This window comes from Heptranchias perlo, chromosome 16, assembly GCF_035084215.1.
Source record: "Heptranchias perlo isolate sHepPer1 chromosome 16, sHepPer1.hap1, whole genome shotgun sequence".
In the NCBI taxonomy this organism is placed as follows: domain Eukaryota; kingdom Metazoa; phylum Chordata; class Chondrichthyes; order Hexanchiformes; family Hexanchidae; genus Heptranchias; species Heptranchias perlo.
Genome location: NC_090340.1, coordinates 17934776 through 17947329, shown reverse-complemented (window position 1 = coordinate 17947329; position 12554 = coordinate 17934776). Strand labels below are relative to the sequence as shown.

At 48.3% G+C, this 12554-nt stretch overlaps 1 protein-coding gene across 1 annotated transcript in view; it reads right to left on the bottom strand.

Moving 5' to 3' along the window:
* The window catches only part of smpd3 (sphingomyelin phosphodiesterase 3), a 124916-nt gene that overhangs the window by 22517 nt on the left and 89845 nt on the right, over positions 1-12554 (bottom strand). The window contains exons 3-4 of the mRNA XM_067997718.1: positions 5859-5934; positions 4770-4925 (exon numbers count right to left, since the gene is read on the bottom strand). Coding sequence (XP_067853819.1) covers positions 4770-4925; positions 5859-5934 — 232 coding nt within the window. The remainder of the gene's footprint in view (positions 1-4769; positions 4926-5858; positions 5935-12554) is intronic.

Genomic DNA, 12554 nt, shown 5'->3' with positions numbered 1-12554 from the left:
GGGGCGGGGGGCGGGAGATGGCAGGGGGCGGGGGGCGGGAGATGGCAGGGGGCGGGGGGCGGGAGACGGAGAGGGCAGGGGGTGGGAGACGGAGAGGGCTGGGGGCGGGAGACGGAGAGGGCAGGGGGCGGGAGACGGAGAGGGGCTGGGGGGCGGGAGATGGCAGGGGGCGGGGGGCGGGAGATGGCAGGGGGCAGGGGGGCGGGAGACGGAGAGGGCAGGGGGCGGGAGACGGAGAGGGCAGGGGGTGGGAGATGGCAGGGGGCGGGGGGCGGGAGACGGAGAGGGCAGGGGGTGGGAGACGGAGAGGGCAGGGGGTGGGAGACGGAGAGGGCAGGGGGTGGGAGACGGATGAGGGCAGGGGGTGGGAGACGGAGAGGGCAGGGGGTGGGAGACGGAGAGGGCAGGGGGTGGGAGACGGAAGAGGGCAGGGGGCGGGAGACGGAGAAGGCTGGGGGCGGGAGACGGAGAGGGCAGGGGGCGGGAGACGGAGAGGGCAGGGGGCGGGAGACGGAGAGGGCAGGGGGCGGGAGACGGAGAGGGCAGGGGGCGGGAGACGGAGAGGGCTGGGGGCGGGAGACGGAGAGGGCAGGGGGCGGGAGACGGAGAGGGCAGGGGGGCGGGAGACGGAGAGGGCAGGGGGGCGGGAGATGGCAGGGGGCGGGGGGCGGGAGATGGCAGGGGGCGGGGGGCGGGAGATGGCAGGGGGCGGGGGGCGGGAGATGGCAGGGGGCGGGGGGGCGGGGAGATGGCAGGGGGCGGGGGGCGGGAGACGGAGAGGGCAGGGGCGGGAGACGGAGAGGGCAGGGGGCGGGAGACGGAGAGGGCAGGGGGCGGGAGACGGAGAGGCCAGGGGGCGGGAGACGGAGAGGGCAGGGGGTGGGAGACGGAGAGGGCAGGGGGTGGGAGACGGAGAGGGCAGGGGGTGGGAGACGGAGAGGGCAGGGGGTGGGAGACGGAGAGGGCAGGGGGGTGGCAGGGGGCAGGGGGTGGGAGATGGCAGGGGTGGGAGAGGGAGAAGAAATTTTGTGTGTAGTCTGGGCAGTGAGTCGATAGGTTATAGAACCACAGGCTACATCACAGCAATTTGGTACTCTCAATATCTACAGCAGCAAGGGTCACGATAGTGATCAGGAGGTGGGCTCACGATAGTGATCAGGAGGAGGGGACACGATAGTGATCAGGAGGTAGGGTCACGATGGTGATCAAGGGGTGGGGTCACGATGGTGATCAAGGGCTGGGGTCACGATGGTGATCAAGGGCTGGGGTCACGATGGTGATCAAGGGGTGGGGTCACGATGGTGATCAAGGGGTGGGGTCACAATGGTGATCAAGGGGTGGGGTCGCGATGGTGATCAAGGGGTGGGGTCACGATGGTGATCAAGGGGTGGGGTCACGATGGTGATCAAGGGGTGGGGTCCCTGAGGACACTGCTGTCTGCTTGAAGGGTTCCAGTGATCATAAAGTGGTTTTGCTCCTATGGGTCATAAGCACAGACTTACAGGGAGCACCGGGGAGTAAGGCCAAGGTACAGTGATAGCGAACTGTGCAGAGGCCCAGTCTGACGGCTGGTCACAAATAATAAAAAGGAAAAGGGATGTAAAAGGACTAAGCCTATTACCAGAGTAACTGAATTAAATTATTGAATAATGGATCCATTAATACCACCCACGCTGGCTTGAAGACACCAGCACCCTCCAGAGGATTAATATACCGACACAGTTCAAAGCTAATTCGTACATTTAAATGCGATGTTCGCTTAACATTACAGCAGCCAGCAGCTTGTTGTGGTTGCCATGGCTCCTGGATCTTTCCCAGCTCAATTTGCAGGCTGGGTCGGGGCCTCTCCTTATGATACCCCACCCAGGGGTTTGCAAGTGTCCCCTCCTCCCCACCCCCAGGCAGCTCTACCTTGCTGCAGTTACTTATTAGTCCCTTCTCGGAGACTCGCCCAGCCACAGACAGTGTGTGTCAAGCGGAGTGAGGAGTTTGCTGCACCTGGACAGTCTCTGTGGGGGATTATCAGCCGCCACAGTAGAGGGAACCCAAGGAGCGAGGAGTGAGTCCTGGTCCCTACACTGAGAGAAAGACTTTCATTTATGGTTTGCATCTCTCAGAATCGTCCCAAACCACTTTGTTTCAATGAATTACTTTCAATTAAGACTAGTGACTGTTGGTATGTAGGCAAATTGAGCAATCATTTTGCACACAGCAAGATCCCACAAACAGCAATAAGATCAATAACCACTAAACTGTTTTTGGTGGTGTTGCTTGAGGGAAGAATGTGGGCAAAGACATTTCTGCGAATAATGTAGTGAGACATTCAAATCCAACCAAACAGATGGGCAGGACCTTGCTTTAATGTCTCACCCGACAATGCAGCGCTTCCTCAGTACTGCACTGGAGTTTAGATTATACACTCAAACCTTGCAGTGAATCTTGAACCCACAACCTTCCAATTCAGTGGCAAGAATACGATCACTGAGATAAGCTAATTAGCAGTCTAATCTGAGCTTGTTCACACTCATCCCATTCCCAGAATTAATCAGAGTTGTTCACACTCATCCCAACCCCAACACTAACCTGGAACTGCTCACACTCATCCCATTCCTAACACTAACCTGGAACTGCTCAGACTCATCCAATTCCTAACAGTAACCTGGAACTGCTCACACTCATCCCATTCCTAACACTAACCTGGAACTGCTCACACTCATCCCATTCCTAACACTAACCTGGAACTGCTCAGACTCATCCAATTCCTAACAGTAACCTGGAACTGCTCACACTCATCCCATTCCTAACACTAACCTGGAACTGCTCACACTCATCCCATTCCTAACACTAACCTGGAACTGCTCAGACTCATCCAATTCCTAACAGTAACCTGGAACTGCTCACACTCATCCCATTCCTAACACTAACCTGGAACTGCTCACACTCATCCCATTCTTAACACTAACCTGGAACTGCTCACATTCATCCCACTCCTAACACTAATGTGGAACTACTCACACTCATCCAATTCCTAACAGTAACCTGGAACTGCTCACACTCATCCCATTCTTAACACTAATGTGGAACTACTCACACTCATCCAATTTCTAACACTAACCTGGAACTGCTCACACTCATCCCATTCCTAACACTAACCTGGAACTGCTCACACTCATCCCATTCCAAACACTAACTTGGAACTGCTCACACTCATCCCATTCCCAATATTAACCTCGGGTTGCTCCCACTCATCTCATTCCCAACATTAATCAGGATCCAACCCCAGTGATAACACAACAGTCGCTCTCCTCCTAACACTATCTGGCCTTACATTACTACTCGCAAATAGACAGTGAAGTAGACCGAAAGGGAGACACAGAGACAGAGACAAACAGGTATAAAAAGGCAGCGTCATAAACAGGGAGCGCTGCTGTTTTCCCTGACGCTAATAAAAGGTTCAGATACATGTCACTGTAACTCTTCACTTGCACATTCTCTGAATTTAAATCCTCCTTTAAAGGCTGCAGTTTAAAATCTGCCCAGATTACTCCAGGTACAGGGTTCACAGGGTTCAATACCTCATCTGTAGGCTTCACAGCTGAGCTGCTGACCACCCGCTCCTGGGAGCCAAGGCTATCAGCTGTGACTCAGTGGTAACCCTCTCGCCTCTTTGTTACAAGGTTAGGGCCGATCCCATTAAACGGTCAAATTGCACTTTTTGTTCACCTGATGGAGCTGGATCTTTAAAAATATCAAAATTATTTTTTAAAAGGTAAGTAGAGGCTAACATATGCTTCTCAACTATTTCTATTGTCTAAATGAGAGCCTGGGTCTGGCCCCAGGTAATCATTATTCAATCAAAGGCTACCCTGTGGGGGATGGGCAGAATATCAGCTGCCAGGTGTGTGGAGGGTTACTGTAGGCTGGAAGTACTCTACCTACAGTAATGGAAAAGCCATTAGTTGGTGATACATTAACATATTAAGGTAATTTTCAATTTGGTGGAGGTGCACTGATATTTGATGCTGCCCAGAGATACGAGCTGTTTGTGTGCTGTGTTCGGCTGCAATGCACAATAACTAATTGTGGATTTGCCCTGTTCACTAGTGCTGATTAGATCATAAACCTGTTTACAAAGAATCTGCTTATCATTTTGCTACAAAGGATTAACCAAACCAAGGAAACTTTGTGTTTGAGTGTTATTATTAAGCACTTGACTGTGAACCTTGGGAAACAGAGCGGGGGAAAGAATAAAGGGGAGGGAGGATGGGGGAGAATAAGGAGGACGTAGCAAGGGGGAAGAATAAAAGGGAAATAGAATGGAGAAAGACTTGAGATAAAGGCAGCAGAGACGACACAGAGAAAACAAGCAAAGAACAATATTGGGAGTGAGGTCAAGACAGAGAGGAATGATAGGGGCAGAAAATGTTCACAGTAATAATGGGAATGTAGGAGGGAGTGTAGAAGGACAAGTAGCAGGGAAGATGGCAAAGATGATGCGAGCCCTGAGAGGAAAGAGTACCAAGAGCAACGTAGAGAGGGAACTTGGTGTGTGTACTTGGACAAGTTATATATAACCGGTCAGTAATTAAATGCTCCCCGGTGCATGGAATCTGGTGAAGGAACATTGGGAGAGCTGTAGCACTGACTGTTTTTAACTATGACAGTGCTTCAGATCACCGAGCGATACCATCGGCGCAAGCCGTAACTGGAGCCTTAAGCCCCAAGCCGTCATGACTGCCCCCTCGGACAGTGCCAAGGGAGGGACTCACCTGAGGAGCAGTTATCAAAGTTGAGATCCCCACACAGGACGTCGAATGCCAGCAGCTCCTCTGGATTGGCGGGGCTTGATGAAGAGGTAGATTTTTGGAACTCAGCCAGCCAGTCCAGCAGGTGGTCCATCTGTTCACAGCGAATGGCGGCGTCTCCTGAGTGAGAGGTAGATGTTAACCACACCACAGCATCTTCTTAATTAAATACATTGTCCGATGTAGCGGAAAATGAACATGCAGCCACATTACATCTTCAGCACAGAGAGGTGCTCTGCAGTGTTTATTAACCAACAGTATTGGGATCGTCTAACCCACTGTCCATCCGCGCTCCCTCCCAACACCTCCATTTTGTTCTCGTCGCGTTTACACATTTATTGGCCAAAGTCAGTGTTTGGCTTCAAGCATAAAGGAGGAATGAGTTTGCCAGGAGTACTGGCATGTTTCAATCCATTCAGACAGTCCTTACAATATTACAAACGGGGAAAAAACCCTTAAAACCCAAATGATGGAAGGATTCAGTGCATGGATCGTTAATTATTTAATCCAGAATTCTACACAAAGGAAGGAAGCGTATATTCCAGGGATGCGACAGACTTGTGCATTTACTGAAAAGAAATTACCCGATATCCAAGGTGAGCTACCAGACGTCCTACTGAACAGCAGCAGTCCAACAGCCAAATGGAGATTGGAGATAAAAACAAAATTAAACAGGGAGGGGGATTTTGGGAATGGGGGAAGTTTGGGAGCGGGGAGGAGTGTTTGGCAGCAGGGGGGGCCAGTTTGGCAAAGGGGGCAGTTTGGGAGCTGAGGGAGTTTGCGGGGGGTGCGGTTTGTGGGGTGGGAGTTTGCGGGGGGGCAGTTTGGGAGAGCGGGGAGAAGTTTGGGAGGGAGTTTGCAGAGGGTGGAGTTTGGGGAGCGGGGGGAGTTTGTTAATATGGGAGAACCTGCTTTCTGAGGAAACTTGCTGGTTGACTCTTCTGCTCCGCTGAGGAAGAACTAGCAAACTAAAGGAAAAGTGGAGAGGTCCTGAAATGAGGAAAAATCAAGGATTGACAAATGAATGAATTTATCCTTTCAGTGTCTGCTTACCTGCCAGAGCTTGCAAATGGGTGCAGCAAACATATCCCACAATTCTTTGGTCCTGAGGTGTGGTTCCAACTTGCACCTTGATGGGAGCAATGAAAGGAGAGTTAGAAGGTTTTACAACAGCATCTCACTGATAACTGTTCTACGGAACAAGGTTTTGGTGATTACTAGCATCAGTTCACGTCCTCTAAAAATACTTTATTACATTGAAATCAGTGATGGAACAATCTTTTTAACATTTCTTGCCTCCTGCAATGTGGACTTCAAGCCAGCCAATACACGCACTCCCTTCAGCCTGGAGCAGGGAGTGGTGGGGGCGAAGGAGTGTTGGGCGGGAGGGATGGTCTAGGACAGGGACTCTTCCAAAAATGAAAACAATGCAGGGGGGAATAAACTTTCTGGGTTTGATGGGTGTCACAACAGGCAGTTCTTTCAAAGACTGTGTCATCATGGGATGCTTCATTCAGTGGTCTTAAACGGAGTCATCCTTATGGAATTGCACTGTTGAAACTAGTAGAGATTTGGAATGGGAGTCCAATCCCCTTCTTCTACAGCTACTCTACCTTCCCCTTAATTGCAGCCCAATGCTCTTCCTCTAGAGCTATCCTGCCCTTAATGAACACCACCTAAAGGGAAACCTGTCCACCTCTCCTGGGGTATCTTGTGATGAAGGAGTCCATGTCCTAGACCATCCCTCTCTCCCAACATTCCCCACCTCTGGCAGAAAGAGGACGGTGTGTTGGCTTCTTTGAAGTCCACTGCCCTACACTTGAGCAATGGGAGTTCCGCACTGTACTCATGGGGATATAGGGCTCTCCAGATGGGAATTGGATTGTTGGAACTACAGGGCGCTCTGGACGGAAGTGCTGCTCTCTCACCAGTCTAATATGGTATGTAAACGGTACGTAACATAAACGGTATGTTAAGTATGTCTTAACACTCACTCAGCGACTGAAGACACTATTAAGTAAATTCCCATGGCAGACATGGGTCCCAAAGTGGCATGAGATGGTGTCTCAGTAGCTCCAGACTGTGGCAGTTTAGTTCTACGTTATCTATGTCATCATACTTGAAAAGACCAAGGTAAAAGATAATTGGGCAAGAACCTTCTCAACCCTCTCATGATCACTGTAGTGGAAATAACACTGCTCACCCTCATTACACAGCAATTGTCTGAGACCTAAAGAAAACACTGATTCCCAGTACAATATTGACAAACCAGACATTCTCTATCCTTTTGAGTAAGGCCACATCTCCCCTTAACACCCCGAGGTGATATTTTCTGGTTTGGTATTGGAGTTATGGGGAGTCCGAAGTCCTCTGTTTCATCTCTAATAATGGGAACATCCCAGAGCATGAAGTCAGTAGGAACCAGTAACCGAGGTGGTGTGCAGGGAGAGGGAGTAGGGTGGGAGGGTAATCATCCAGTGAGTAGAATCAAGAGCACCTAATGTTTTGCCCTGAGCCATGTAGGAGCTAATGGTTCACTCCCCATGAGGACATATTACACTAATCAGACATGATGGCCAAAATCGACGCCCACTCCCAATTTTCACGCTAAAGAATGATGTAGTTGTAAGGGCCAAAAAAGCAAAGCTTATCACTGGGGCAGCCAGTAATAATTACTGAATACATTTTTTTCAGTAACATGCTGGAGTTTTGTCATCAGCAGAACAGGCTTGTAATCATCTGGAGCCAAAACAATCAGCGACTTGGGGTGTCTTTGTTTATGTTCAAAATTTAATACAGCCCGTACTTTGCCTCAGGCCTGATTAATAACATATAACTTACTGATCTTTAGTCAGTAAGGTAAAGATTAATCACTGTGTAACTGTATCATTCAGGAGGGTGAGGGTTGTTTATTGTGTAACTAGATAGCTGCTTGATGGTAGTATTCTTGCCTCTGACTAAAGATTGCGGCCTAGATATTTGTTGGCGCCACGCCCGTTTTACAGGCATTAAACGGACGCCTAAGCGGCCAATATGGCGGGTGGCGTGCTTGTCTCATGCTGGCAGCATGTCGCCTGCCATATTGGATCGGGCTCCTCCGTAGACGTCCAGGACACGCACTGCAAGTATGTTAAACAGTAATTAAAATATTTAAATAAGGGTCCTACGCTTGCTGTACCACTTTGTGAAATTGGGCTGCCCCAGCACCTGACTCACTCGTGAGAAACTCGCCCAACAACTCGTGGTGCTAACAGGCAGTAAGGACCCTTCAGCAGTGCTATTTAAAGGGCTCATCCACTACATACAGGTTAGTTGCTGTTTTGTCCTTTATGCTGCTGGTTAACTTTTGGGGTTTTTTGGGCTATTTTCTCAATTCTATAACTGATTTCTGAGAATAAGTTTTTGTTGGTGCTACACTGCTTTTGGCTGCTTCGAAAACAATTTCACTGCAGTCATGGATGGTCTGGTAGGGCTGCCTTTGGGGCTGGAGGACAAGGGGAACCATCCAAGAAGACAGGAGAGAGTAGCTGGGAGAAGAGGGAGGAGGAGGGCCCTGTGCAGGAGGCCATACCCCCAGCGGGTCTTCAGGGAGCACTTCTCCTACCTGAACTTCACTGAGCAGCAATGTCTCTGACTCCTTCACTTTACCAAGGAGGCTGTCACTGAGCTATGTCACCTGCTGTAGCCACAACTCGTACCTCACACCAGGGCATGGGCAGCACTGCCTGTGGCTGTCGAGGTCACCGTGGTCCTTACATTTAATGCAATGGGCTTCTTCTAGGCTACAGCAGGTGACATCATCCCAGTTTGCTGTCCACCGTTGTGTCTGGGAGGACATGGAATCTCTCTACACCAGGAGGAACACCTACATCTCTTTCCCAATGGACAGACCGAAGCAGAGAGAGCACTGGGATTTGCCCACATTATGAACATAAGGAATAAGAGCAGGAGTAGGCCATACGGCCCCTCGAGCCTGCTCCGCCATTAAGATCATGGCTGATCTTTCACCTCAACTCCACTTTCCTGCCCTATCCCGATATCCCTTGGTTCCCTTAGTGTCCAAAAATCTATCGATCTCAGTCTTGAATATACTCAACGACTGAGCATCCACAGCCCTCTGGGATAGAGAATTCCAAAGATTCACAACCCTCTGAGTGAAGAAAGTTTTCCTCATCTCAGTCCTAAATGGCCGACCTCTTGACTTGAGACTTTGACCTCTAGTTCTAGACTCTCCAGCCAGAGGAAACAGCCACTCAGCATCTACCCTGTCAAGCCCTCTAAAAATTTTATACATTTCAATGAGATCACCTCTCATTCTTCTAAACTCCAGAGAATATAGGCCCATTCCACTCAATCTCTCCTCATAGGACAAACCTCTCGTCCCAGGAATCAATCTAGTGAACCTTTGTCACCCCCCTCTTAGGCAAGAATATCCTTGCTTAGGGAAGAAGATCAAAACTGTACACAGTACTCCAGGTGTGATCTCACCAGAGCCCTATATAATTGCAGAAAGACCTCCTTACTCTTATACTCCAACCCCCTTGCAATAAAGGCTAACATATCATTTGCCTTCCTAATTGCTTGCTGTACCTGCATGTTAAATTTCTGTGATATGTATACAAGGACACCCAAATCCCTTTGGCTTACTACTCTTTTTGGCAACCTTGTAAGCATCTTCTTTTAATCTAATACCATCCTTATCTTCTCTAGTTAGCCACGGTTGGATCACATTCCTGTGGAGTTTTTATTCCTCAAGGGAATGCATATTTGTAGAGAATTATGAATTATTTCTTTAAATGTTCGCCATTGCTTATCTACCATCATATCTTTTAATCTATTTTCTCAATCTACCTTAGCCAACTCACCCCTCATACCTACATAATTGCCTTTGTTTAAATTTAAGACCCTAGTTTTGGACTTAACTACATCACTCTCAAACTCAATATGAAATTCTATCATGTTATGATCACTCTTCCCCAGAGGATCCCTCACTATAAGATTACTAATTAACCCTGTCTCATTACACAATACTAGATCTAAAATAGCCTGTTCCGTAGTTGGTTCCTCAACATATTGTTCTAGAAAACTGTCTCGAATGCATTCCATGAAGCATTGCAGGCTTCCCCAGGGTGCAAGGTACCATAGATGGCACACATATTGCCTTGCGTGCTCCCCATTACCAGCCTGGCATCTTGATCAATTGAAAGGGATTCCAAATTAATTAAACTTAAGACCCCTGGTCCGGATGGATTGCATCCGTGAATATTAAAAGAAGTTAGGGAGGAGATAGCAGAGGCACAATTACATATATATAAAAAATCACTAGAAAATGGAATAGTGCCAGAGGACTGGCGGACAGCTAATGTTATTCCTATATTTACAAAAGGAGATAGAACAAGTCCAGGAAACTATAGACCAGTTAGCTTAACATTGGTGGTAGGAAAGAGAATAGAACCTTCACTCAAAGATGTAATAGAAAGACATTTAGAGTATGAAAATATAATAAAGAATAGTCATCATGGATCTCAGAAGGGAAAGTCATGCTTGACCAACCTTATTAAATTCTTTGAAGAAGCAACAGAAAGAGTAGACAAGGGTAATGTAGTAGATTTTTTTTTTATTCGTTCATGGGATGTGGGTGTGGCTGGCAAGGCCAGCATTTATTGCCCATCCCTAATTGCCCTTGAGATGTAATATGTTTGAATTTTCAAAAGGCCTTCGATGAGGTACCACATTGTAGACTCGTGGCTAAGGTCAGAGCATATGGATTTAGGGGACAGGTAGCAGAATGGATAGCAAGTTGGCTACAAAACAGAAAACAGAGAGTAGGGGTTAAAGGTAGCTACTCAGACTGGCAAAATGTGGGAAGTGGTGTTCTACAGGGATCTGTACTAGGAGCACTGTTGTTCACAATTTATATTAATGATTTGGATTCGGGAATCAGAAGTACAATTTCAAAATTTGCGGATAACACCAAATTGGGGGGGTGTTGTTAATACAAAGGAAGAATGAGTCAAAATGCAAGAAGACATTAATAAACTTGCAGATTGGGTGTATAACTGGCAAATTTCAATATAGATAAGTGTGAGGTGGTGCATTTTGGTAGGAAGAATAAGGAGGCAACATACTGCTGAGATAATAAGAATCTAAACGGGATAGAGGAGCAAAGGGATCTCAGGATACAGATACACAAATCACTAAAAGTAGCGACGCAGGTTAATAAGACTATAAAAAAGGCAAACCAAACACCGAGGTTCATTTCTAGAGGGATAGAATTGAAAAGCAAAGTAATTATGTTAAACTTGTATAGAATTTTAGTTAGACCATACTTGGATATTGTGCATAGTTCTGGTCTCTATATTATAGAAAGGATATAGAGGCATCGGAGAGGGTGCAAAAAAGATTCACAAGAATGATGCCAGAACTGAGAGGATATCCTTATCAGGAAAGGCTGAACAGGTTGGGACACTTTTCACTAGAAAAGAGAAGGCTGAGGGGTGACCTGTCAGAGGTTTTTAAGATAATGAAAAGGTTTGATAGGGTAGATGTAAAGAAAATGTTTCCACTTGTGGGGGAATCCAAAACTAGAGGCCATAAATATAAGATAGTCACTAATAAATCCAATAGGAAGTTTCTTTACCCAAAAAATGGTAAAAATACGGAACGCGCTACCACAAGAAGCTAGATAAGTACATGAGGGAAAAAGGAATAGAAGAGTATCCTGATAGGGTTAGATGAAGTAGGAAGGGAGGAGGCTCATGTGGAGCAATTGAGCCGAATGGCCTGTTTCTGTGCTGTAGTTTCGATGTAACTCGATGTTTGTGCCCAGTTTCCTGGCAGCAGTCATGATTCATTCATCCTGCGCCAGCCCATCGTATCACCTTTATTTCAATCAGGGTCAGGTCACCGACTGGCTACTGGGCGACTTGGCTCATGAATCCTGTCAGGAACACGGGCACAGCTGCAGAGCTGGCGTACAACGAGAGCCATGCTGCCACCAGAAACGTCATGGAGCAGACAGTCGGCGTGCTCAAGCAACACTTCCACTGCCTGGACCATTTGGGAGGAGCTGTGCCGTACAGCCCTGAATAGGTATCCAGATCTGTGGTTGTCTGCTGCATAACTTTGCCATCATGAGGGACCAGCCCTCACCACCACCTGGGCAACGAGAAGTGCTGCATGAGCAGGAGGAGGAACTGGAGCAGCAACTATCACCAGTGCCCCCAGCTGCCAGAGCTCTCAGTGCAACTCATCCAAGAGCGTTTCACGTGAACCATCCCTCCCATCCCCAATTCACCAACAGTCCCGCAATCCTTATCATCACCATCCTTCAGCCCAGCCACATAGGGCCTGCTCCCACTTCATTACAAATATTAACACCAATAGCAAATCCAGAACAAAAAACACTATATCCAACAACTCAATTCCATCTGTGACCTAATAGTTGACAGAAATAATTAAGAGTCATCCTTAATGCCTGCCTTGTGCGCTCCTATGAAGTGTTTCCCCAGTGCCTAGAGCTTAGGAGATGGGAGGCTGCTGAGCTTCCATTGAGGACATTTCAGATGGCCGTGGAGGATGACCTCGGGCAGCTCTGGGCCTTGAGGATCGGTCTGTGCCGGGGCAGTTTGGCCCAGCTGGCTGTGTGGCACTAACAAGGGACCACGTGACCAGGCGTGGGCAGCCCGCGCCCCACTCCCTGCATTGAATTTCCAGGCCTGTGGGTTGAAGCCCCACTACAGGACATCA